General features: G+C 36.5%; 1 protein-coding gene across 8 annotated transcripts in view; it reads right to left on the reverse strand.

Moving 5' to 3' along the window:
• SLC4A10 (solute carrier family 4 member 10) overlaps window positions 1-23,929 on the reverse strand; it is a 343,442-nt gene that overhangs the window by 94,461 nt on the left and 225,052 nt on the right. For all 8 annotated transcript variants that reach the window (XM_070804212.1, XM_070804218.1, XM_070804214.1 and 5 more), the window contains 6 exons: window positions 21,294-21,381; window positions 17,713-17,859; window positions 10,466-10,566; window positions 7,337-7,511; window positions 6,633-6,766; window positions 5,987-6,232 (listed from right to left, as the gene is read on the reverse strand). In XM_070804212.1, coding sequence (XP_070660313.1) covers window positions 5,987-6,232; window positions 6,633-6,766; window positions 7,337-7,511; window positions 10,466-10,566; window positions 17,713-17,859; window positions 21,294-21,381 — 891 coding nt within the window. The remainder of the gene's footprint in view (window positions 1-5,986; window positions 6,233-6,632; window positions 6,767-7,336; window positions 7,512-10,465; window positions 10,567-17,712; window positions 17,860-21,293; window positions 21,382-23,929) is intronic.

Here is a 23,929-nt window from a genome sequence, read left to right on the forward strand (position 1 = left end):
AACTGCAAAGATGAATACGTCTCTAGTCTTTCTTTAGCTAGCTATCGTGAGAGCTTTAGCTTACTACTATATTGAAGAAATATTTCATCTTACATAAGCAGAATGATTTATTCTATTTTGTCATTTGTTAAAATCACAACAACCTAGAGAAAGTTATTTCCACAAAATGATTACTTATTGATAACAAAATATTCACCTTGATCATCTGGGGTAATTGGTATATTCTTGAAACTAAATTATCTTGACACTTGTTCTTAGCAAAAGAGGAAAGCTTATTGCTTCAAAGATAGGGTTATATATTACCACATTATAAGGTTAGGATGACAGAGGAGCTAAGAAACTCTTTTTAAAAAATTAAAGACATTTTGTTATTTGGTTGGTATAACTATGAATTTAAAGATATCTGAATATAGGAGGCCCAAGTATAAACAATATCTGAAATGTAGGTTGCTAAATATAAAACCTCTTTTTCAATATCTCACACTTAAAATATGTGGCAGCACAAGCATATCAAGCTTACAAAGAGTGCAATCTCAGATATTCTGCATCCTAGCTATGACACTTTCTAATAATTTTTCTCATAAAAACTGTGAAAGCATGAGGCCAGTAATATCAGTACAAAACCTTAGGTGAGCATGAGTATAACGATGCCTACACACTTCAATCACTCAGTCGTGCCCAACTCTTTGTGACCCCATGGAGTGCAGCACGCCAGGCCTCCCTGTCCATCACCGACTCCCGGAGCTTGCTCAAACTCATGTCTATTGAGTCAGTGATGCCATCCAACCACCTCATAACTGTGGTCCTCTTCTCCTCCTGCCTTCAATCTTTCCCAGCATCAGAGTCTTTTCAAATGAGTCAGTTTTTCGCCTCAGGCGGCCACAGGATTGGAGTTTCAGCTTCAGCATCAGTCCTTCCAATGAATAATCAGGACTGATTTCCTTTAGGATGGAGTGGTTGGATCTCCTTGCAGTCCAAGGGACTCTCAAGAGTCTTGTCCAATACCACAGTTCAAAAGCATCAATTCTTCGATGCTCAGCTTTCTGTATGGTCCAACTCTCACATCCATACATGACTACTAGAAAAATCATAGCTTTGACTACATGGACCTTTGATGGCAAAGTAATGTCTCTGCTTTTTAATATGCTGTTTAGGTTGGTCATAACTCTTCTTCCAAGGAGCAAGTGCCTTTTAATTTCATAGCCGCAGTCACCATCTGCAGTGATTTTGGAGCCCCCCAAAATAATGTCTGCCACTGTTTCCACTGTTTCCCCTTCTATTTGCCATGAAGTGATGGGACCAGATGCCATGATCTTAGTTTTCTCAATGTTGAGTTTTAAGCTTACTTTTTCACTCTCCTCTTTCACTTTCATCAAGGCTCTTTAGTTCTTCTTCACTTTCTGCCATAAGGGTGGTGTCATCTGCATATCTGAGGTTATTGATACTTCTCCTGGCAATCTTGATTCTAGCTTGTGCTTCATCTAGCCTAGCATTTCTCATGATGTTCTCTGCAAATAAGTTAAATAAGCAGGGTAACAATATACAGCCTTAACATACTCCTTTTCCTATTTGGAACCAGTCTGTTGTTTCATGTCCAGTTCTAACTGTTGCTTCCTGACCTGCAAACAGGTTTCTCAAGAGGCAGATCAGGTGGTCTGGTATTTCCATCTCTTTCAGAATTTCCCACAGTTTGTGGTGATTCACACAGTCAAAGGCTTTAGCATAGTCAGTAACGCAGAAATAGATGTTTTTCTGGAACTCTCTTATTTTTTCAATGATCCAACAGATGTTGGCAATTTGATCTCTGGTTCCTCTGCCTTTTCTAAAACCAGCTTTAACATCTGGAAGTTCACAGTTCACATATTGTTGAAGACTGGCTTGGACAATTTCAAGCATTACTTTGCTAGCGTGTAAGATGAGTGCAATTGTGCAGTAGTTTGAGCGTTCTTTGGCATTGCTTTTCTGGGGACTGGAACGAAAACTGACCTTTTCCAGTGCTGTGGCCACTGCTGAGTTTTCCAAATTTGCTGCCATATTGAGTGCAGCACTTTCACAGCATCATCTTTTAAGATTTGAAATAGCTCAACTGGAATTCCATCACCTCCACTAGCTTTGTTCATAGTGATGCTTCCTAAGGCCCACTTGATTTCACATTCCAGGATGTCTGGCTCTAGGTGAGTTTTCACACCATGGTGTTCATCTGGGTTGTGAAGATCTTTTTTGTATAGTTCTTCTGTGTATTCTTGCCACCTCTTCTTAATATCTTCTGCTTCTGTTAGGTCCATACCATTTCTGTCCTTTATTATGTCCATCTTCACATGAAATGTTCCCTTGGCATCTCTAATTTTCTTGAAGAGATCTCTAGTCTTTCCCATTCTATTGTTTTTCTCTATTTCTTTGTACTGATCACTGAGGAAGGCTTTCTTATCTCTCCTTGCTATTCTTGCTACACAAGAGAAGACTCTACATATGGACATTACCAAATGATCAACACCGAAATCAGATTGATTATATTCTTTGCAGCCAAAGGTGGAGAAGCTCTATACAGTCAGCAAAAACAAGACCAGGAGTTGACAGTACATCATGAACTCCTTATTGTCAAATTCAGACTTAAATTGAAGAAAGTAGGGAAAACCACTAGACCATTCAGGTATGACCTAAATCAAATCCCTTATGATTATATAGTAGAAGTGAGAAATAGCTTTAAGGGACTAGATCTGATAGATAGAGTGCCTGATGAACTATGGACGGAGGTTTGTGACCATCCCCAAGGGATCAAGACCATCCCCAAGAAAAAGAAATGCAGAAAAGCAAAATGGCTGTCTGAGGAGGCCTTACAAATAGCTGTGAAAAGAAGAGAAGTGAAAAGCAACGGAGAAAAGGAAAGATAATGATGCTTACAGATTGATTAGTGTGAAAAGTTCCCAGCAACAAGAACAAGACAGTCACCAAAGTGTCATGTGGGAGTTCGTGAAATAGTAAATGTTTTGTGCAGAAGTGTGAGGTTATATAATACATTAGAGTAGCCACTATAGTCAGCAATAACTTTCATTTAATGCACATGACTGAAAGTGCAATGATAAATACAAGCATTATATGCATAGAAAAAAAGATTTGTTTTACTACTCCAAAGAGTAAGGAATGGCAGTACCTAAGCAAATTCATGTATACAGTGTGAGTGGTTCTAGAAATTAGGGAATCACGGTATGAAAGCTGAAGACAATGCAGTAAGGGTATGTGGTCAGCACCACATTTCTCAGGGAGACTTTTATTCTACGTGTTTTTCTTTTACCCGTTTCAGGGTCAAGCACCACTAAAACCTCACTATCAGGATGAACCAGTCTTTCCATCACTTCTACCTCCTAACTTGGGTTGGGGAGGACAATTGGGCAACGGAACACAGTGATTAGCACACCATTCCTGCTCAGTCTTCAAACTGTTAGCTTTCAGACAAGCACACTGTGACAAACCATAACTGTAACTTAAACTTGTGGGAATCTTTCTTTAAAACATGGAGATGGAAAGGAGAGGACCTGTGCCACTCTTCTCTTGATTGCCATGATAGGAAGGGATCATGGACAAATACAGCTATTTTTATGTTCAAAATATCCTTTGATCATTTGTCTTAACCCACAATTCAACTTGATCTCATCACATTTTGACTTCTGCGAGGCTACAATCCATGTTTATCTGCGCTCTCTGCATGATCTTTAATCTCTCTCCTTCATCTCTCTATTCTCATTTTCAAACACATGTAGCTCTTTTTCTATCACAAGTTACCATTCTCATGATCTCATTGCCTTCTCCAGAGGCACTTTTTTCATTTTTTGACACCAAAATGGCCTATGCAATGCTTTTTCCATTTCTTTACCACCTCCTCCCTTCTGAATTTTTTGCCAACAGGCTTGTAGTCCTGCTCCCCTCCTCACCGAATAGCTTTCCTTAAAACTAACAATGATCTCTTTTCCTTATTCTGTTTGATCTCTATAGCACTGTCTTCTCTAAAAATTTCTTGATACAGTCTTGACCCTTGCCTTCTATAGTCTGAAATTACTCATGGTTTTCTGCCTTTCTGATGACTCTTTCTTGTTTTTTATCTATTGGTTGCATTTTTTCATTCTTCTTCCCTCAAGCTGTGACCATTATTCAGAGTTCAGTCCTTGCTTGTCTGTTTTTTTTTCCTTTCTAGACCAGGGGATTTTAAATTGTGTTCCTTGATCTAAAATACTTTAGAATCTGCCACTGAGAACCCAGGGAATGAATCAAAGTGTGGACAACTGGTGCCTTCCCCCTACTTCAAACAGAATAGCTCTGATTTTATCTGTTTATTTGTTCCATATTGTTTATTTTGGAGAGCTTCACTAATTTATTGAAAACTACATCAGGATCATAAAGCCTGAGTCTAATTTCTTGTTTTACCACTATCTATATAACTTTGGAAAAATATTTCAAAGCCTTAATAAATTTCTATATCCAGGCTTGTGTCCTTCCCTCCACCTAAACTGCTCTCCAGCTCTACTTTTCAGTACCTTTTTAATTACTACTAATTTTCTAGTTTTCTGTCACTTCCTCCAGGAAGTCTTTGAATCTGAGATCTGGGTTAGGTGTTCTGACATGGTACCATAGCATTCTGAACCAATCCTTTAACACAGTACTTATTTGGTTGTCTGTTGGTCTATATTTCCTACTAAACTGGAAACTCATTGAGAACAGACTATTCATGATTTACCCAGCTTAGGGCATGTAGTAGGTTTGAAATCCCAAACAGAGGTAATTTTATATCCAGCAAAGATACCCAAATTAGGTGACACTGCTCTCTTTTCAACTAAACAAAAATGAAAAGGCATGTATCAATGTTATCTCTCATTGTGATCAAACTGCTCTCCCCATCTGCCTGCTTTCTGAATGTCCCTGACACCTCCTTCATCTACTTTTGAATCTTGTTCACAACATCCTCACCATTTACTTTTATTGGGGAAGTTATTTTATATTCCACTGATTTTTTTTGGTCCTAAAACAGAGATGCACTGTTAAAGATATCTGCAATGACCAAGAAAACATCAAAATACTAATTCATCTTGTTTTCAACTCTGTATCATTATATCATTCTTAACAAGATTATAACATTGCACTATTTTGGCCTAATATTAACAATATCAACTTCTAATAATAAACAAAGATGAAAAATCTTCAAAGGAAGATTTTGAGGGCATATCTGAGCAGTTTATAAGAAAAGTATTGGTAGCTGATATAGAGATTATAACTGCCTGGTAAAGAACGTATTGCTTTAAATATTTGCTGTTTAAAATATATATATATATAATAACAACAAAAAATCCTAAAATTAAATCAAAGAAGAATAATATAATGTTCACATATACTCTGTTAATATGGCCTTAGAGAAATTCCATCTTTAATCCTAAACTGTAACATCACCCTCAGCAACCATATTAGGGTACTTTCATCATAAAAGTCATAGGTTCCAAGAGCAAAATTACATTTCAATTCAGTGCTATTTTATTTAAGAGTTTATCATATTTTCAAACACCAAGCTAATGCAATTTAGACCCAATGAGTATCTTTTACCTCACTGCTTTAAATCTGGAATCTTAGCTTTTTACTACTATGGTTCTTCAGATTGTATTAAATGGAAAAGGTCCTAAGAAAGACCAAAATCAAAAATATTTTGCAATAAAGCAATCTCTGTATAGCAAAATTGATCATGGTTCATTATCTGCTTAACAGAGAATGCTTGACAAATAGAACTTCAAAAAGATATTATTGGAGCTGATGTTATAAAGAAAACTCATGTATCAGATGAGTAGCTGATTAGATGAAATCCTGTACAGCACTGAGAGACCAAGATTTAGGTCATGAATCAATTCAAGGAAGTTGATCTGCTGACTAAGTTTCTCATGTTTCTTATAACAATAGTAATATTTGTATAAAGAAAAGCCCCACAGCCAACAGGGGAAATGGTACTTACGAGTACTGTGTCAGCAGTTCCAAATCATTATGCATGTTGATTGGATATGCTTCGCTGAGTTCAAACAACTTCTCTAGGGCCTCATAAATGAAAATGATGCAAATAAGAGAAGCAAAAGCTTCTTCAGTAAACCGGGTGATATAGCAGACAAGGGAGCTTGCATCAGTGGCCACAAGTATGATACACAGGGTTGCAGTCCAAAGTCCAATACTAGCTCTTAAAGACAGGTATGATAGCCCATATTCTCTAGGAGGAGGGAAAGAACAGGGGAAAGAAGGTCACTGAACAGCTTGTCACCATTTTTAGTAGATAGAAATAAGTCTAACTCAGGAAGTGAAAATAAATAAGCTTCACATCCCTTGAGTATCTAAACTCAAAACTTTGTCTACAGGGAACACCTAAGGGTATAAAACTCAAAGAGGTTTCTCAGTGCTTAGAACTGAATATAATTTTTTATAAATATTACATAAAAAATACATAAATATTTTACTGTTTTTTTATTTCCATGGAGAGACAAAAATGGCAAACTGAATCAAATCAGCAACTTTCACCTCTGCCAGCAGATTTCCAAATGTGATGTTGAGAGAAGCATAAACACAGTAGAGGGATAGACAGGGACTAAGGGCAAAAAGTATATAATACTTACTTGCAAAATTTAAACAAAATCTTTTCAAACACCAAAACTGGTCCTGTACTGCCTAGTATGGTAAGAGGCTGTCCACCAAAAAGAGAATAGGCTATTCCAGTCATGGATGCTCCAAAGAGAGACTCGATTGCACTCTGTGTGGAGATATAAATGATTCCATTGTCTAAGCTGTACAGGCCACCATTATAACTGGAGAAAAAATATATAAAATACATGGGGTCTATTCTCTGAAGCACCTACCAGCAACCTTGGGCAGGAGGTGGGGTGGGAGAATTAAAAAAGGGGCAGGCTGTCAAAATATGAATGGTAGTAGGCAAGGATACATTATCTCCCTCTTCCTTATCTTATCTTTCTTTCACTTACTGAAAGTTTACATGTATTCACAACAAATGTCTGGCAGAAGCATGGCCTATATAAGTGGGAAATGGACCTCTTAAGAGGTAAGAACCAATCTAAAGCTAGCCTAAGACTGGGGGCCAGGGATGAGATCAGAACCTTGTGCAACGTAAGAATTATCTATTCTGAGATAGTCCACTCCCTGATTCCCAGTTCCACTAGTCAAGAAATTCATATGAAGTTTATCTGCTAGACCATACATCAAATCTCTCCTCATAAAGGAATTCAAAATGAAACACACACTCATCTAACTATGAATCTTAAACGCGGATTCAAATTCAAAGTTCAGAGAAAAGAATAATACGTACTATTCGACCCTCAGTTGCTTCTCCCAGCAGTCCTCCAAATGTGATGACAGGAGACATACATGCGCAGTAGAGAAACAGAAAAGACGCTAAACACTGCAGGCTGAGAGCATCTGTGAAGTCACTCCAGAAGTATGGAGCTTTTCTTTTGATATCTAAAATAAGTCCCCCAAAAAGCCTAAGACAGGGGGGGAAAACACAATAGTGACATACAAAGATAAAAAACACATATGTCAAAATACTCATTTGCTTTGTCGCCAGGTCATAGTATAGGTTTTCCATCAGCAGAGATGAGACCCGTATTAACCTGCTAGGTTCTACATCATGATCTACAGGAATAGCTTTGTACCACTAAGGTACTTCAATTCCTAGCGAAAAATCATGCCAACAACCTCAAAAACCCTAGGTTCTCTCAAACTAGGTTCTCAGCTGTTCAATAATCAAAATTCAAACAGTGAGATTTAAGGATTACTCTAATCTCTGTTCCATTTTACAAAAACCTAGTCCTAAAATCAGGCCTCTTATCCTCAGTTATTGGCAATATTGGAATTGTTTACATTCCATTTAGTGTAGCAGAAAGTGAAGGAGGGAAGGTAAACTGATTTTTATATAGCCCGATAGTGAATATCAACCTAGAGAGAAAAGGTGTATATAACCATGGCTCCAACTATCCACTCTGTCAAAAAAATCGCTTGCCAAATAACATTTTATACAGGCACTTAAATGGCCTTATGGACGACAATAATGCTTAGTAGAGAGAGGTAAGTTCCATTATGGTTTTCATCTTTGGAAAACTAACACAGGGGCCTTATAATAAGCAACCTAGATAAATGTACTTTTGATCCACTGTTGCTAAACATATTCAAATATCTATAATTAACAAGACAATAATGACCTTACTTGGGTAAATGCATGTATTCTAAAAATATCAAAAAACACATTAAAAACATGTAAAGGATGATGTTTTGGTAGGAGGAGGGGAGTGGGAGAAGCATTAAATTGTGAAATGCCTAAAATCTGAGGATGAAATTTTTTAATCTATTAGGAATGAGAGCATTAAACAGGTATTCTCATTCTTTGAACATTTACTAACAATATGCAGATTTAACATTTGACTACTAAAAGCTCTTTGTGCTCTATGGAATAGAGATGTCATATTAAAATGAATAAGGCTATGATTAAGTTCCTACATGGAGGTTAAAAAAAACTGTTATGTTCAACATACTGCAAGTATGCTAAATACACCAGGGTTATGGAAAAATATTAAAGGTTTGTTCTTCGTTTTCTTAATAGGAATATAATGTGGCAATCTAAGAATCACTTCAGAAATGACTGTTCTCTTGAGAAGCAAATTCCTATCTGCCTTGAAAAGCGTACCTCTTCAGAATAACTGAAATTCTATTATTTTTAATTGCCCTGATATAGACACAATAATAACATATTAATAGCTATCTTATTATTATTTGAGTAATCAAATCATTACGTTTTCCACATCCACCAGAGGGATGTGGACTAGGAGAGGTTGAAAAGGATGAAATTTCAATTGAAAAAAAAAGGGACATTTAAAATTCAGAGAAGTTTGTACAGAACCTATGAAAATTCACACACATACACAAAGATCATCTTAGTTTAGGTTCTCCTACTTGTGTTTAGTAAAATACATGCAGAATTTTTATTTGGGGGATCATTTCTGAATGATGTGTTAAATTCTCAAAGTCATAATTCAGAACAGATTTAATCTACTAGTCTATTTATTCATGTACTTATTTTTTACATCCCACCTAATCCCCAAAAGAATGTGAAGTGGTTATGAACGATCACTTTGTAGTTAATATTTATAGGCTTGATAGCACTTTCTATTAGACTACTGTTTTCTAATTAATTACTTATTAGGCCATACATTAGTCTAAATAGCTGTTATATTACAGTGTAATAAACGTGCTTTTAGCAGCAAAAATCTAAATCCAGAAGTGGGAGGTCATTGCAGAGAACAGTACAAGAGCAGCCCAGATGTGCACCAGCAACTCCAGGAGAGCAGATGAGTAATGGATACTTCAAGTCCTGTCAGCAACAGAATCTGTGGAAGAACTCTGGAGAAGCGAAGATACCGGATATTGGTGACCTGGGAGGATTTAGGAAGCAGTAAGGAAAAGTGAACTTTGAAAAAAAAAATCTAAGCTATGTGGCACGTTACACCTGAGAGAGAGGGAAAAAAATAACACCAAAAATAAAAAGACAGCATTTGAAAATTTGGAAGTAAACAGAAGGAGTTACAAGGTTTCCAGTAAAGGGAAAGGGAAAAAATTGTCTGAATCATCTCAAATTAAGTACCAGACTGAGGAAGACATTTCCTTAGAGACAAAACATAGAAAAAGGGAAAGAATAGAGGAGAATTAAAATGCACAGAGTTGTCAAGAACTGGAAAGTCAGCTTAGAGGACACAGTGAGAGTGGTACAGGAGATGGCCCTGAGGAGAGGGGAGCACCAAGCCTGCAAAGTTTTTGCAATTGCCTTCGATTATAATGGAGGCTGTGTGCACATATTCCCTGAAGAGAGACCCACCCAAAGGTTTCTGATTTTCTGCTCACACATTTCTTGGAGAGAGACAAGCTGTCAAAAAAAAACTTAAAAATCATTTTAAGAAATAAATTGAAGCTTTCATCTCTTCAAAGATGTGTGATTAGAAAAATAAATCATATAGCTCTTTCAGATTACTATCATAAAAATAAAAAATATTATTATATACATCGCACTTGCATGTAATGAAACAGGGTCTATAAGACTGAATTCTTGGTATTTATTTTCGTTTCCATTTTGAACTTGAAGTTTTCAACAGGCTCTTTTGGAAGGGGCAACTGACAGTTTTCTCATTTATTCTAAGAATCTGTGAATGTGTTTTATGCACAGCAATGTGAAAGACTACGTATATAAAATGGAATGGTGTATTCACTGTTCTGGTTTAATAATAATGACAATCATTAATGATGAGATATCAAATTTATTAGCATATTTACCCCCAAAGAGTAGGTATTCAAAGTATAAAAACAAATTAGTCCTCAAAACAGTAATTCCCAACACAAAAGTGATATACCATTTGGTCTTTGAAGTCCCATACAAGGGCTTTTCACTAACCTTCCAGTTCGCTGGAGTTCAGGTCCACTATGTCCTCCATGGGGCTCAGCTTCCCCATGAGCTGCTGTTCCATTTGGTACAGCAGGAATCTTCCTCTTCTCCTGTGGGAAGTGTTTTTGTTTTTTAATTTCAGGTGCTAGTTGTAAACAATAAAAACAATTTTTTTCCCTTGAGGCAATATGCAGAGCAGTTAAGAATCCAGGCTCTGTACTTACTTGCTATACAACCTCTAGAAAGTTATTTAGCCACCTAAAGCCTCAGTTCTCGCCTCCTTTTACTAGTGATAACTCTGACGGCAAAGGGTCTGCCTCCAATGCGGGAGACACGGATTCGATTCCTGGTTAGGGAAGATCCCCTGGAGAAGTAAATGGCAACCCACTCCAGTACTCTTGCCTGGAAAATCCCATGGACAGAGGAGCCTGGTGGGCTACAGTCCAAGGAGGGGGCAAAGAGTTAGACATGACTGAGAGACTTCACTTTCACTTTCCATTGAGAGAATGAAATGAGGTGAGGGATACTTATTCTTTCTTTCAACGAATATTTATTGAGTGCCTAGTGTGTGCTATTCATTTTTATGGGATGCTATAGATGCAAAAGTTAGCAAGAAAAAGCATTCTGTTAGTGGAGACAAAATAATCCTATAATGTCAGGGAGAGATAGAGATGATATAGCTGACAGTGTTAGCCGCTCAGTCATGTCTGACTCTGAGTGATCCCATGGGCTACTGTAGCCCACCAGGCTACTCTGTCCATGGAATTCTCCAGGCAAGAAAACTGGAGTGGGTAGCCATTCCCTTCTCCAGGGGATCTTCCCTACCCAGAGAGGGTAAAGAACTTGCCTGCAATGCAGGAGACCTGGGGTCAATCCTTGGGTCCAGAAGATCCCCTGAAGAAGGAAATAGCTACCCACTCCAGTATTCTTGCCTGGAGAATTCCTTGGATAGGGAAGCCTGGAGGGCTACAATCCATGGGGTCGCAAAGAATAGGACATGACTGAGCAACTAACACTCTCACTACTACTCTGAGATAGAGATCTGAAAAAATCTAAAACAAGAAGTGGTGAGAGGAGACTGGGATTAGGATAGGTTGAGGTAAGGAGTTGTTAATGGTGGTGTAGGCCTGGTCTAGTTCAGCTGTTCAATGAACATTAACTGTTATCATTAGCTATTTTTAAAGTATGTTTCCCTCTCTGATTCTGGCTCATATCTTCCTACTCAAGCTTCTTTCTGATACAAAGCAGTCAGAAAGACTACTGCAAAAGGAAGCTTTTAATTGAGCCAATGACAAAACACTGAGCTTATGTAAGTGCTGTTTCTCTTCAGATCTATTCCACCCACTTTTGTTAGTGATAGAGAGTTTAAAAAAATCAGAAAATCCTTCCTACTGGTGATCTTAGAGCATATAGATGTGTTCAAAAATGCTTAAAAGGAAAAAAAAAAATTAATGGTGAAATTAAATTTTTTACTTAACTGCCATTCCAAAATTGTGTAAACATATAAACATGTTCTTCATGCTTAGTGTAAACTGAACAAGTGGGAATTATCAAATGATCTTATTACAATGACATACTTAGATAAAATGTTACAGATTTAAAACATGACAAAAAATATATTTTGAAATGCAAAAAATATAGGAAAGTTCATTGATATTTTATAATTTCCCAGGTATATAAATAGATACAATGAAATTAAATTCAAAGATAAAAGACAGTATGTCTGTCAACAGATGAAGGAACTGCCTTTATAGGTAAATAAGTATCATATGTTAGTAAAGGGCTTTAACAGTGGCCCTTAATACCCTCAATACCCAATAATCACCTGGGGAAACACTTCTTAACAAGTCTAAGAAGGCAAGTGGTATTATTTGTTCTTCTGGGGAATTATCCCTTACTGCATAAATTAATTCATTGTTTTACAACGGGAAAAAGCTATTTGCCTTATACACTAAGCAAATGATAAACCATGAAAGATAGTCATCATTCTAAAGTACCTATTTCCTCAAGGAGTGCCTTCTTACAGTAGGGAGAAAGGGTTTAGAAAAAATAATTGTGTACTGGTGAATATTCTGAGGGAAATACAGGAAAGTTTTTTTGTTGTTCAGACTTGACTAACAAGGGCCCACTGTACAGCACGGGGACCTATACTCAATATCTATAACAACCTATAATGGAAAATAATGTTTAAAACAATATATATATATACACACATATATACGTATATTTGTATGTATATGTATAAAACGGAATCACTGTTATACACCTAAAACAAACACACTGTAAGTCAACTATATTTCAATAAAAATTAAAATAAATAAATAAAATTTGTTTCTGAGTTTCTTCTGGTATCTTCAATGTGAATTACTGGAAGGAAACACTGAACAGATCTGTTTCTTCCTTTTGGGGATTGAGAGAGGTTTGCTAGATTTAATAAGATCCCCAAGAAGTCCATATTTATGTAGCATTATGTACATGCCAGATTCTAGGGACAGTTATGATGTTAAACTTATTTTTCATATGCAGAATTTATAATAATAAAAAAATAAAGAAATAAAAATGATGAAAAAGCAAAAATTTAGAGCATACTTAAGGGATCTGTGAGGTGTGGGGAGGAAGAAATGGCAATGATAAGGAGAGTGGTCAGGCAGGCTGAGAGTGTCATTTGAGAAAAACTTGAGGGAGTCAAGAGAATTAGCCATAAAATAACTGGGGGAACATCCAGGCAAAGAACTGCTAGTGAGTGGGATAGTCTTAACGCAGGTGTGTGCGGCAGAGATTGAAGAATAAGTAGGCAGGAGGCCAAGGAGAGGAGTGAGCAAGAAAGAAAGGCATGGGAGATGACTTGGAGGTGAAAGGAAGCCAGACTGTGGGGTGTTAGTAGATCATTTTAAATATTTGGCTTTTATTCTCAGAGAAATGAGGAGCTTTTGCAGGATTTTAAGGCAAAGAGAGCATGATCTAACACTCTGGCTGCTGTGTCAAGAACAGATTCCAGGAAATGAGAGTAGAAGCAAGGAGACTGGTTAGGGGGCTATTTCAGTAATCCAGGAGAAAAATGATGGTAGCTTGGAGCAAAAGAACTGCCGACATAGGGGATAAACAGGGAATTGGGAATTGGTGGGGTAATCTCTTTGAGTAGGTATAAAGAGATGGGATCTACTGCACTGGTAGAAAACTGACTTTGGATAATTCATCAATAGTAATATAGGAACAGGCAGAGAAGGCAGGTGCAGATGCTGGCAGGTAGATACACATGGTTTGGGGAATCTAAGCAGGTAAGTGGTATGAGAGAAAAGCAAGGAAGTTGAGGGTATACCTAGGGGAGTGATTATAATGACTGACATAAAGTTCTAATGAGTATTTTCAGGGGTATCCCTTGAGGTGCTGGTTATTATTCTCTTAACTGAAAGTAAATATTTTTTAAAAAATACTGTGATTTACACACTTCTGGAAGAATAAAAACCATGGAGATTATCCCAGAGAGGAAAATATTTGAATGAATATGAATTCAGTACTTAATTTATTTTGATTCATTTTGCTCCACTTCATAAAAGAAAACATACTTTCATAGTATCTATTATTCAATTCCAACATACATTTTAAAAATACTAATGTTGTAAAGAAACACAGAACATATCTAATTCAAACTCATTATATAAAATTATGTTGTCTAACATGATAGCCACTAACTACAGTTGGCTATTTACATTTAAATTAATTAAAATTAAAAAATCAGTTCCTCACTTGCATAAGCACATTTCTAGTGCTCAATAGTGGCTTGACTTAATAGATAGCATAGATATAGAACATTTCTATCATTGCAGAAAGTTCTATTGGACACACTGATATATAACATCAATACAGAGATGTTACAGCATCTGTTTAAGGTAATAAAAAGAGATAATATCAGAACCCAGGTGCCTTGATTCTTAGTTCAGTGTTCTTTCTACTGTTGTCACTGTTTAGTCTCTAAGTCATGTCTGACTCTTTTGCAATCCCATGGACTGTAGCACGCCAGGTTCCTCTGTCCATGAGATTTCCTAGACAAAAATACTAGAGTAAGTTACCATTTCTTTCTCCAGGAAACCTTCCTGACCCCAGGGATTGAACGCAAGTCTCTTGTACTGGGAGCTTCCCTCATAGCTCAGTTGGTAGAGAATCTGCCTGCAATGCAGGAGACCTGGGATTGATCCCTGTGTTGGGAAGATTCCCTGGAGAAAGGAAAGGCTACCCACTCCAGTATTCTGTCCTGGAGAATTCCATGGACTATGCAGTCCATGGGGTCGCAAAGAGTCAGACATTACTGAGAGACTTTCACTTCACTTCACTTCACTCTTGCATTGGCATACTGAGCCCACTGCTTCTCAATACCCAGACTCCAACATCCAATAATTAATCCTGGTCTTAAAGTCTCATAAAATTAATTTTAGCTCCCATGTCTCCACTTGTCTCAGAAACATCATTTCTCAAAGGCAAGGTGTTTCCAAAAATGCTTGACTTTAGTTTTAATGTTTGAAAAACAAATTGGTATTAACAAGTGTCTTTCAAACTCTCACATTCAGCATATTAATATTTTTACTGAATTTTCCAAATAATATCAATTAAAGAGATTCTTTCTTACTACTTTAAGAAGCATTATAGTGTCTTTATTAATACAAGTACAAAGTAAGATAATCTAAACCCTTAAAATTACTCTTTAAGCAATTTACTAATTTTAGTAGGACATCAAATGAAATTGTGTGATTGTGATTATAGAATCCCAGACTATAGAATCTCCTCTGAGAAAAGGAGAGCAAATAACCTTCAATAATTACGAAATAACTTCAGGATAGAAATGTAGAAATAAGCCATCAGTATAGTTTCCTTCAATTAATAGTGGGTTTGAGATGACTTTTTAAAAGACTCATGGTTAAGTCTTTTACTCAGTCATTTACCCATCTCTGGCTAACCAGGAAAACATCTATGCTTACAGCTGGGTCAATGAGGCCATCTGTTACTTCAACTAAGGCAGCAGAGTCAACTACAAACGTAGCTGGACTCCACAGGAACCAGAGCCAAAGCCAAGAGTGAGTAGATGACAACAGGGAGAGCTGTAGGAGGCAGATGCACTAGGAATAGAGATGGCAATACCAGTGGGCTTAAAAAACATTTGGCCACCACCCTCAACAAAGTCGTGCCTGCATAAGAAAATGACCTCAAACAGTATCAGTAGTCTTTATTTCTATCTGCATTGTATGCAAGTAAAATACACATCAGATTTTTATATGGAGGATTTTTACAATTTTCATACCACATGCCCACACAAAGGTAATAACGAACATAAGAATTATGAAGAAAATTCTTGAAATCATAAATGTGGTTAACAACAGTAATAGGGAGTTTTCCATACAAAATGACAACCATGCTTTTGAATTTTCCTAACACCAACTTCAAAGCTATGTATCTGAGTATGGCTGGTCCGTAATGGGCTTTTCTTAAGCATATTTTTCATCCTCATTAAAATTTAAATTTTCCTCCAGTATAGTATGCTTTACTGCTAAGTCACATCAGTCGTGTCCGACTCTGTGCGACTCCGTAGATGGCAGCCCACCAGGCTCCCCCGTCCCTGGGATTCTCCAGGCAAGAATACTGGAGTGGGTTGCCATTTCCTTCTCCAGTGCATGAAAGTGAAAAGTGAAAGAGAAGTCGCTCAGTCGTGTCTGACTCTTCTCGACCCCCTGGACTGTAGCCTACCAGGCTCCACCGTCTATGGGATTCTCCAGGCAAGAGTACTGGAGTGGGGTGCCATTGCCTTCTCCGATAGTATGCTTTAAGGTGGGTCTAAAATCTTTTCAGGCATGCGGTACTGTTGTTTAGTAGAGTATCATTGATAGACCAAATTTGTGTTGAATACAAAGAAGGAAGATTTTGTGTCAGGGAATTTCACGTCCCTGCCTTCTTAGAGGTTAAGTAGGTTCTGGTACCCTGGTTGCTCAGACAGTAAAGAATCTGCAAGCAATGCAGGAGACTTAGGTTCAATCTTTGGGTCCGGAAGATCCCCTGGAAAAGGAAATGGCAACCGGCTCTAGTATTCTTGTCTGGGAAATCCCATGGACAGAGGAGCCCGTGGGCTACAGTGCATGGGGTTGCAAAGAGTTGGACACAACTGAGTGACTAACATACACCAAATCAAATGTGGTGGGAAATTTAACTCAATTCTGACACCATCTACCTGGAAGTAGCATCAGATTCCATAGGTCGAGAGTTCAGCCTTGGAAGACTACCCACCCCTCACATCCCATTTCAGATGCCCGTCACAAGCTCAGATTATTGCTGGTGCTCCGGACCCACTGGGGATATATCTGAAGCTCCTGTGAACCCCTTCTCAGGTTGGACTAATTTGCTAGAATGGCTCATAGTGAAGTGAAGTCGCTCAGTCGTGTCCGACTCTTTGCGACCCCATGGACTGTAGCCTACTATGCTCCTCCATCTATGGTATTTTCCAGGCAAGAGTACGGGAGTGGCTTGCCATTTCCTTCTCCAGAGGATCTTCCTGACCCAGGGATCGAACCCAGGTCTCCCGCACTGTAGGCAGACACTTTACCGTCTGAGCCACCAGGGAAATCCCTAGAGAAACATTTTACTTACTTGATCACCAGTTTTATTACTAAAGGATATACTCAGGAATAGGAAAGGATTACTCAGGAACAGCCAGATTGAAGAGATGCATAGGACAAGGCATGGAGAAAGGGAGAGAAAATTCCATGCCCTCTCTAGGCACACCACTCTTTCCAATCTCCACGTGTTCACCAACCTGAAAACTCTCTGAACCCAGTCCCTTTGGGGGTTTATGGAGGCTTCATTACATGGGCATGATTGATTAAAGCACTGGCCATTGGTGACTGAACTCAAACTCCTGCCCCTCTCCCCTCTCCCCTGCTGGAGGCAGGAGGGTGGAACTGAAAGTTCCAAACTCTAATCTCTTGGTCAGGCTCCACCTGGCAATCAGCCCCCATTCTTAAGAGAGTTTCTAAAGTAACCTCATTAACATAACAAAGACATCTTTGTTGCTTTCCTCACTTAGAAAATTCCAAGCATTTTAAGAGCTCTGTGCCAGAAATAGGGACAGAGACCAGATAAATATTTCTTATTATAATCACATCACAGAAGTTACAATTTAAATCATTTGAATCTTCAGCTATACTATCTTAGAACATATATTTAAAAGGCAAAAAAATGATGGTAGTCCTAAGAGTATTTGTATATATACATACCTGGGAAGGAACATTTTTGGGAGGCTCTATTCGAATGCTTGGGTCCCACTCTCCGGGAGGAAGGACAGTCACCTGATCCAGAAATTCGTCAATTCCTGACACCAAGTCATTACGATCTTTTGCTTTGTAAGCAACATCATGAAACACCTATAGAGAGAAAATAACCATTCATAGATTTAAAAAATGCGTCTAAAATCTTAATGTATTTTGTGTTTTCATTTCCCAGTTAGCATACATGTGATTATAATGATTTGAATACGAAGTTCTTAACTAAAGAAGTTTTAGTGTAAAATATTATAGCCTCTTTTATTCTATGATTGCACAGATGTTTATCTTTTCTTAGAATGCTAGATGAATGTTGAAATTTCTGGTGGAAAGAGAAAAAGAAGGAAAAGGAGAATAGAAGGAAGCTCATTAAACTAGAATTAATGATTCAGGTTTGACAAACATTGTTTATATATATGTAAATCAAACTTTCTGAGAGAAGCCCCTGCTTTAAAATTAGAGATAAAAGTTTATAACAATATTTATACCATGGCATAAAACAATGCTTGAATAAATGATGGACTAATCAATAAACAGTACTAAGCCAAGTTATTACCTATATAAAAGTAAAACAGGATCTTTATCCATATCCCACTTAAAAAGCAATTCTAGGTATTAAAAACTTAAATATGAGTGTTAAACTATTAAGTTAATTGGACATAATGTAGAAGGCTATATTTATGACCTCAGAGTAAACAGTAAAGCAAATCTCCAAGATTTAGTGTAGTGTCAAAACAAGCACATAAGTAATTTCTGCTGTTCTTCAAGGGGAAAAAAACTACATGTTCAGTAATGTCAAATGCCAATAAGAGATTAAGTGACGTGAATACTGAACATAAGATAGTATATTTTGTAAATGATGACCTTACAGAAAGCAATTTCAGTAGAGTGGTAGTGACAAAAATTACACTGTAATACATTGAGATAAATGAAATTATTATGTTCAGGACCAAGTAGAGATTACTCTTTCAAAACTCTTAAGATTCAGGTTCAACCAACACTTCAGTGGGACATGCTATGTTAAGGAGTAAGAAATTTTAAGGATGGGAAAATCCTGGCCTTTTATTTCATATGTATTTTCTAAGTAGCTACTATATGTTAGGCCTGTTTGCTAAATGAACCAAAGGAGTCAGTGTTGACTTAGCTAAGTGACAGAGAGAGAAAACTGTTGACACAAAAGTCCAGAACAAGAAGAAGAAAAGTTTCTCTTTTTTTGCTTTTGTTCTTATAAAACTATGATATTGATGTTAATATACAATTACTTTATTATTATTTTAAAATAAATTCACAAATATATTTTTAAAAATTCTCATTTTTAAGTTCTCTTATAAATATCAGCATACTATCAATATAAACAAAAGCTCTTCGGAGTGCTTAATAATTTTCAAGACTATGAAGGGATTAAAAAATTGGTAATAGTGCCAATAAACAAAATCATATGATTTATCTCCAGTCATGCTCAACAAGAGGCTAGCTTAATTCAAGATAAGGTGTTGCTAGGATGACTAGAACATTCAGTCATTAATTCATATTAAAAAAATGTATTGAACCCTGACTGAAGGTCAGACACCATGCTAAATATGAAGATACAAAAGGAAAAGACAGTCTACCTACAAGAAGTCCCCAGTACAGGGAGGAAAAGAACAGCTTAGTCAACAAATAATTATTTGAGCACCTGACAAAATCAAAGAACAAAAATGAATATTAATGGTAATTGCTCACATGGAATTTAGAGATTAATAATGAAATTCACTTCATCATTTTCTTAAATTGTATGAATCAACATTGAATTTTATTCTTGAATATAATTGTTCAATGTATTTCAAAGCAGTTAGATGGCAGAACAGTTTCTCCACCTGAGCTTTGAACAATAAAAACCTTTCATTCTCTTTTAAAAGTATTTAAATTTTCTTTTAATATTCAATGAATGTATTTCATAATTAACATATCCTATTATAATTAACAGCTCTCATCTTTTGCAATAACTTTCTGGTTGAGTTTCCTCTTCTCTATTTCACTCCTCATAGAGTTGGAAATTGCTCCAAGCTAACTTTCAAGTCTAAAGGATTCATGTTTGAGCCTTCATTCAAGGGCTCATCTGTTGTTGTTTAGTTGTTAAGTCGTGTCCTATACGTGTATATATAGGAAACTACTACACGACTGAAGTGACTTAGCATGCATGCATGCGTTGGAGAAGGAAATGGCAACCCACTCCAGTATTCTTGCCTGGAGAATCCCAGGGATGGAGGAACCTGGTGGGCTGCCGTCTATGGGGTCGCACAGAGTCAGACACGACTGAAGCGACTTAGCAGCAGCGGCAGTTGTTAAGTCGTGTCCTATACATGTATATATAGGAAACTAATACTCTCTTTAAGTTGGTTCTTTCTAAAACAGATGAAAAAATTGGTTTTGTTCTAACTTTTGGTTTCCTAGGTGTAAACATCAATAACTAACTCATATAAAATCAATAAACATAATTTGAACAGATATAATAGAATTTATATTGAACTCCAAACATAAGTTCGAATTTTCAGATTTCATAAACCTAGGAAAAGTTATATACAATACTAATTCATATATATTTGAAATATTTCAATAAATTATTAAATACTAATTAAAAGTTATATACAATACTAATTCATAGATATTTGAAATATTTCAATAAATTATTAAATACTAATTAAAAGTTATATACAATACTAATTCATAGATATTTGAAATATTTCAATAAATTATTTAGATGAGATTTCAGAAATGTATAATCTCATTTGGTATTTACTACTGAATTTTGAATTTATGTCACTTCTGTGATTTTTGCATCTGCTCTTCTTTTACAATAAAAATAGATTTTTGCAAGGCATAGTAGAATTCAAGAAACCAGTTATATGATATGATATTTTATGTTTATTTTTATGATCTTACATTTTTTAGACATAGTTCTTTGAGAAGCTGACGAAAGTTTTTTCCAGTTCCAAAACCTACATACAGTGTTTGTACACAGAAAAAATTGTGTGTTGAGTCAGAGATCACAGGCCTCCTTGAAATCTATCTTCAGCTACTCTAATGGTTAAAAGGCTCCAAGGTTAAAAACATCTCCATTTAGGCAATTACAAAGAGAGATGATAGATGTCTTACAGCTTTTGGTGTCATGTATACTATCCAGATAAACTGCCTCTTTTATTTTTTGAGAGCTTAAAACTATTTTGCCCCAAACAAGACCCTCAATGATATTAACAATGGTGCTTACTTTGGCAACACAAATGCTACTCAGTTCACTTAAGGGAATATTAATAAATACACTCTAAATTCACTAAACAACAGATTTTCTTTAAAGTATAGGGTTTTAAAATGTTCATGTGTGTGAATTTATTACCCTTTTTGAACAAATTTTTCCAAGGGAAATTTTATAATAGAAGCATTTAAAGGGGATTCAATACCGAGAAATCTGATTCACAGTAAACTGTCATGAATACAGAACTCCAAAAGTTAGGTGTACCTAGTAGGGGGAAATGTTCCCAATGAACTTGAATAAATACCTCATCTGTCATTAGGGTTGCAATTGATCTGCCAATCTCATGGTACTGTTGACCCTTTCCCAGGGGTCCCAGAAGAATGAACAAAAATCTGTAATGAAGAAGAAAAAAACATGTTTCAAGGTAGAAATAAAAAATAATTTTAGTAGTACAGCATCACTCATCTCAAAGGAATTACTGAAGATAGGATTTCAATGTAAATATAGGATTTCCATATTTTTCCAGGTTATTATTACATATTTTGAAATATTTTATGTTTCAAAATGACTCATGCTTAAGATCCTTGAGCAATTGGAATCTGGGGTATTTTGCTGTTTCTTTCATTTAGTGACCTATAATGCTTAAGCAGTTAGTATGAATTTTAAGGATTCTATAATTCTTATAGGATAAAGTTAAGAAAAATAGAATCTGATTAAATCTTTTTGAATTGTAAGATAGAGAACTCACTATCATATATGTAAACTGTAGAATTAGGTAGAAGAGGGGAATGGTAATACAGTAGCATAAGCAAAGAAAGAATATATGATAAAAAAAAAAGTGAGTGTGTGCAAAATTTACATTAAATAGAAAAAATGATTGGCAGGAATCAAAAATTAGAATTAAAAAAATCCATTAATTCCAATGCTGGAGGAATAATAATAGCAGCTGCACTGTGATATTCCATCTATTTAAGGTTGAAAGTCTAGCAAATTCATCATCACAACTGGAAATTTTGAAGAAATCAACATGTGTTTTAACTTTGGAGGACCAATTACTGTCCTGTCTCTGAAAAGGTCAATTCTACAAGGAAATGATGAGAATTTTAAGATGCCCTGTATTTCATAATATAACTACAGCATTCACTTGTTAAATGGTTTCTGCTTTTAAGTATGAAGACTAATGACTTTATAAGGTATACTGAAATAGATATCACAATTTTACCTTTCATTCAGTTATAAACTTTAGAGATTGTACATGTTTTTACATGATGCATATATTACAGTCTTAGAGGATCTGACAATTTTTTGTGTCAGTTGTAACTGAATCCAATTCTACTATACATAAATGTCCACTATACACTTAAAACAGGAATAATTTAGTGTAGTGGCAGATGCTTTACTAATTATAGTCCTTTTAAGAAATTTCCTAACCTGTGTACATCTTACTATTTTCACATTTCTATTCCAAGGACTATTTATAAACCCTAAAATTATTTTCTGGTCTTTTTTACTATGCGTTACTGTTATACACACAGTGTGCCCTTTTGTCCTCCTAAGAAAGGATAATTAGGAACCTTGAATGGCTTTCTTTATTCTATTTGTCTAACTAATCTTCTTCCATTTTTCACCTTTCCTAACTAAACAGTCTAGTCTTTAAAATCTCTCCTTACACAGTGCCTCCATCGTGCCCCTAATTTCTCCTCCACTGTTCTCTAGACACACTTTGCTATGTCAGTATGAAATGAGGTCACTTAAACCTTGACAGTTTTCAAAGTGAGGGTATATAACCCCATTATGGCTTTTCTCTACTCCTGGGAGTTTTTTTTTTCTTTCCTTTGAAATACAAGAGCTATCATTGTCATAAATAACCATCATTTACTCAGAGTTCATCGGACACCTTCTTAGCTGGTGGAACAAGAATGCACTGCTTGGAAGACACAGAGGAATTTTAATCTACTAAAATAATACCACTATGGTTAGTAAATTTCACATGTTAAATCTGAATCCCCAATTCCCAGAAACTCTGACTAGATTACATGGTGTATATGGAAAAATGTAGCCTTAATCATACGTCAGACACCACCTTAATGTGTTCAGTTCATCCTTCTCCTTTTTAATAAAACTTGGTATGCATCAGAAGTCTTGGTAGCCTTCCAGATGAACAGACATACTTCTCTCTATAACTTGAATTGGTAGCTAGTTTCCTGCCTCAGATCTGTTCATACACAGGTTCAGGCAGAGGTTCTCAAACACTGAATTCCTTTCCAGTCAGCTGAGCTCTAATGAAATAAGGCCTCTTCTGACTAAACTATTCTATATTTTTGGAATATCATATCCACAATCAAACCACAGAGTGATATAATTGGCTATGTTTTGAGTTAAGGCTGAAAGGTTCATAGAAGAAACATTCTACCAACTGAGTTATCATAGCACCTGAAGTTATCATCAGTTTAACTTGACTAAGACCTTCAATGTTTGGAAGAGGAGGCAATTAACAGCATCTGAGACAATTATATGCTGTGTTGTGCTTTGTTGCTCTGTCATGTCTGACTCCTTGTGACCCCATGGACTGCAGCCCACCAGGCCCCTCTGTCCTTGGGGATTCTCCAGGCAAGAATACTGGGGTGAATTGCCATGCCGTCCTCCAGGGGATCTTCCCAACCCAGGGATCGAATCCAGGTCTCCTGCATTGCAGGTGGATTCTATACTGACTGAGCCACCAGGAAAGCCCAAGAGACAATTATGGCATCATACAAAGGGCACCAGTCATGACGGAAACAGGGCCATACATAGATAAGTTTTGCTGTGGGAACAGGATCAGAGTAAGAGCCTGTCTGCACACAGGAATCACATTTGATGGAGGGAGAAGGGAGGAAAACAAGGTGCCCTAGAAGAATTGCTAGGAATGTAAATGTGTTGTGGCCAATATTCATTTTTCTT

This window comes from Bos indicus, chromosome 2 (assembly GCF_029378745.1).
Source record: "Bos indicus isolate NIAB-ARS_2022 breed Sahiwal x Tharparkar chromosome 2, NIAB-ARS_B.indTharparkar_mat_pri_1.0, whole genome shotgun sequence".
NCBI classification, from domain to species: Eukaryota; Metazoa; Chordata; class Mammalia; order Artiodactyla; family Bovidae; genus Bos; species Bos indicus.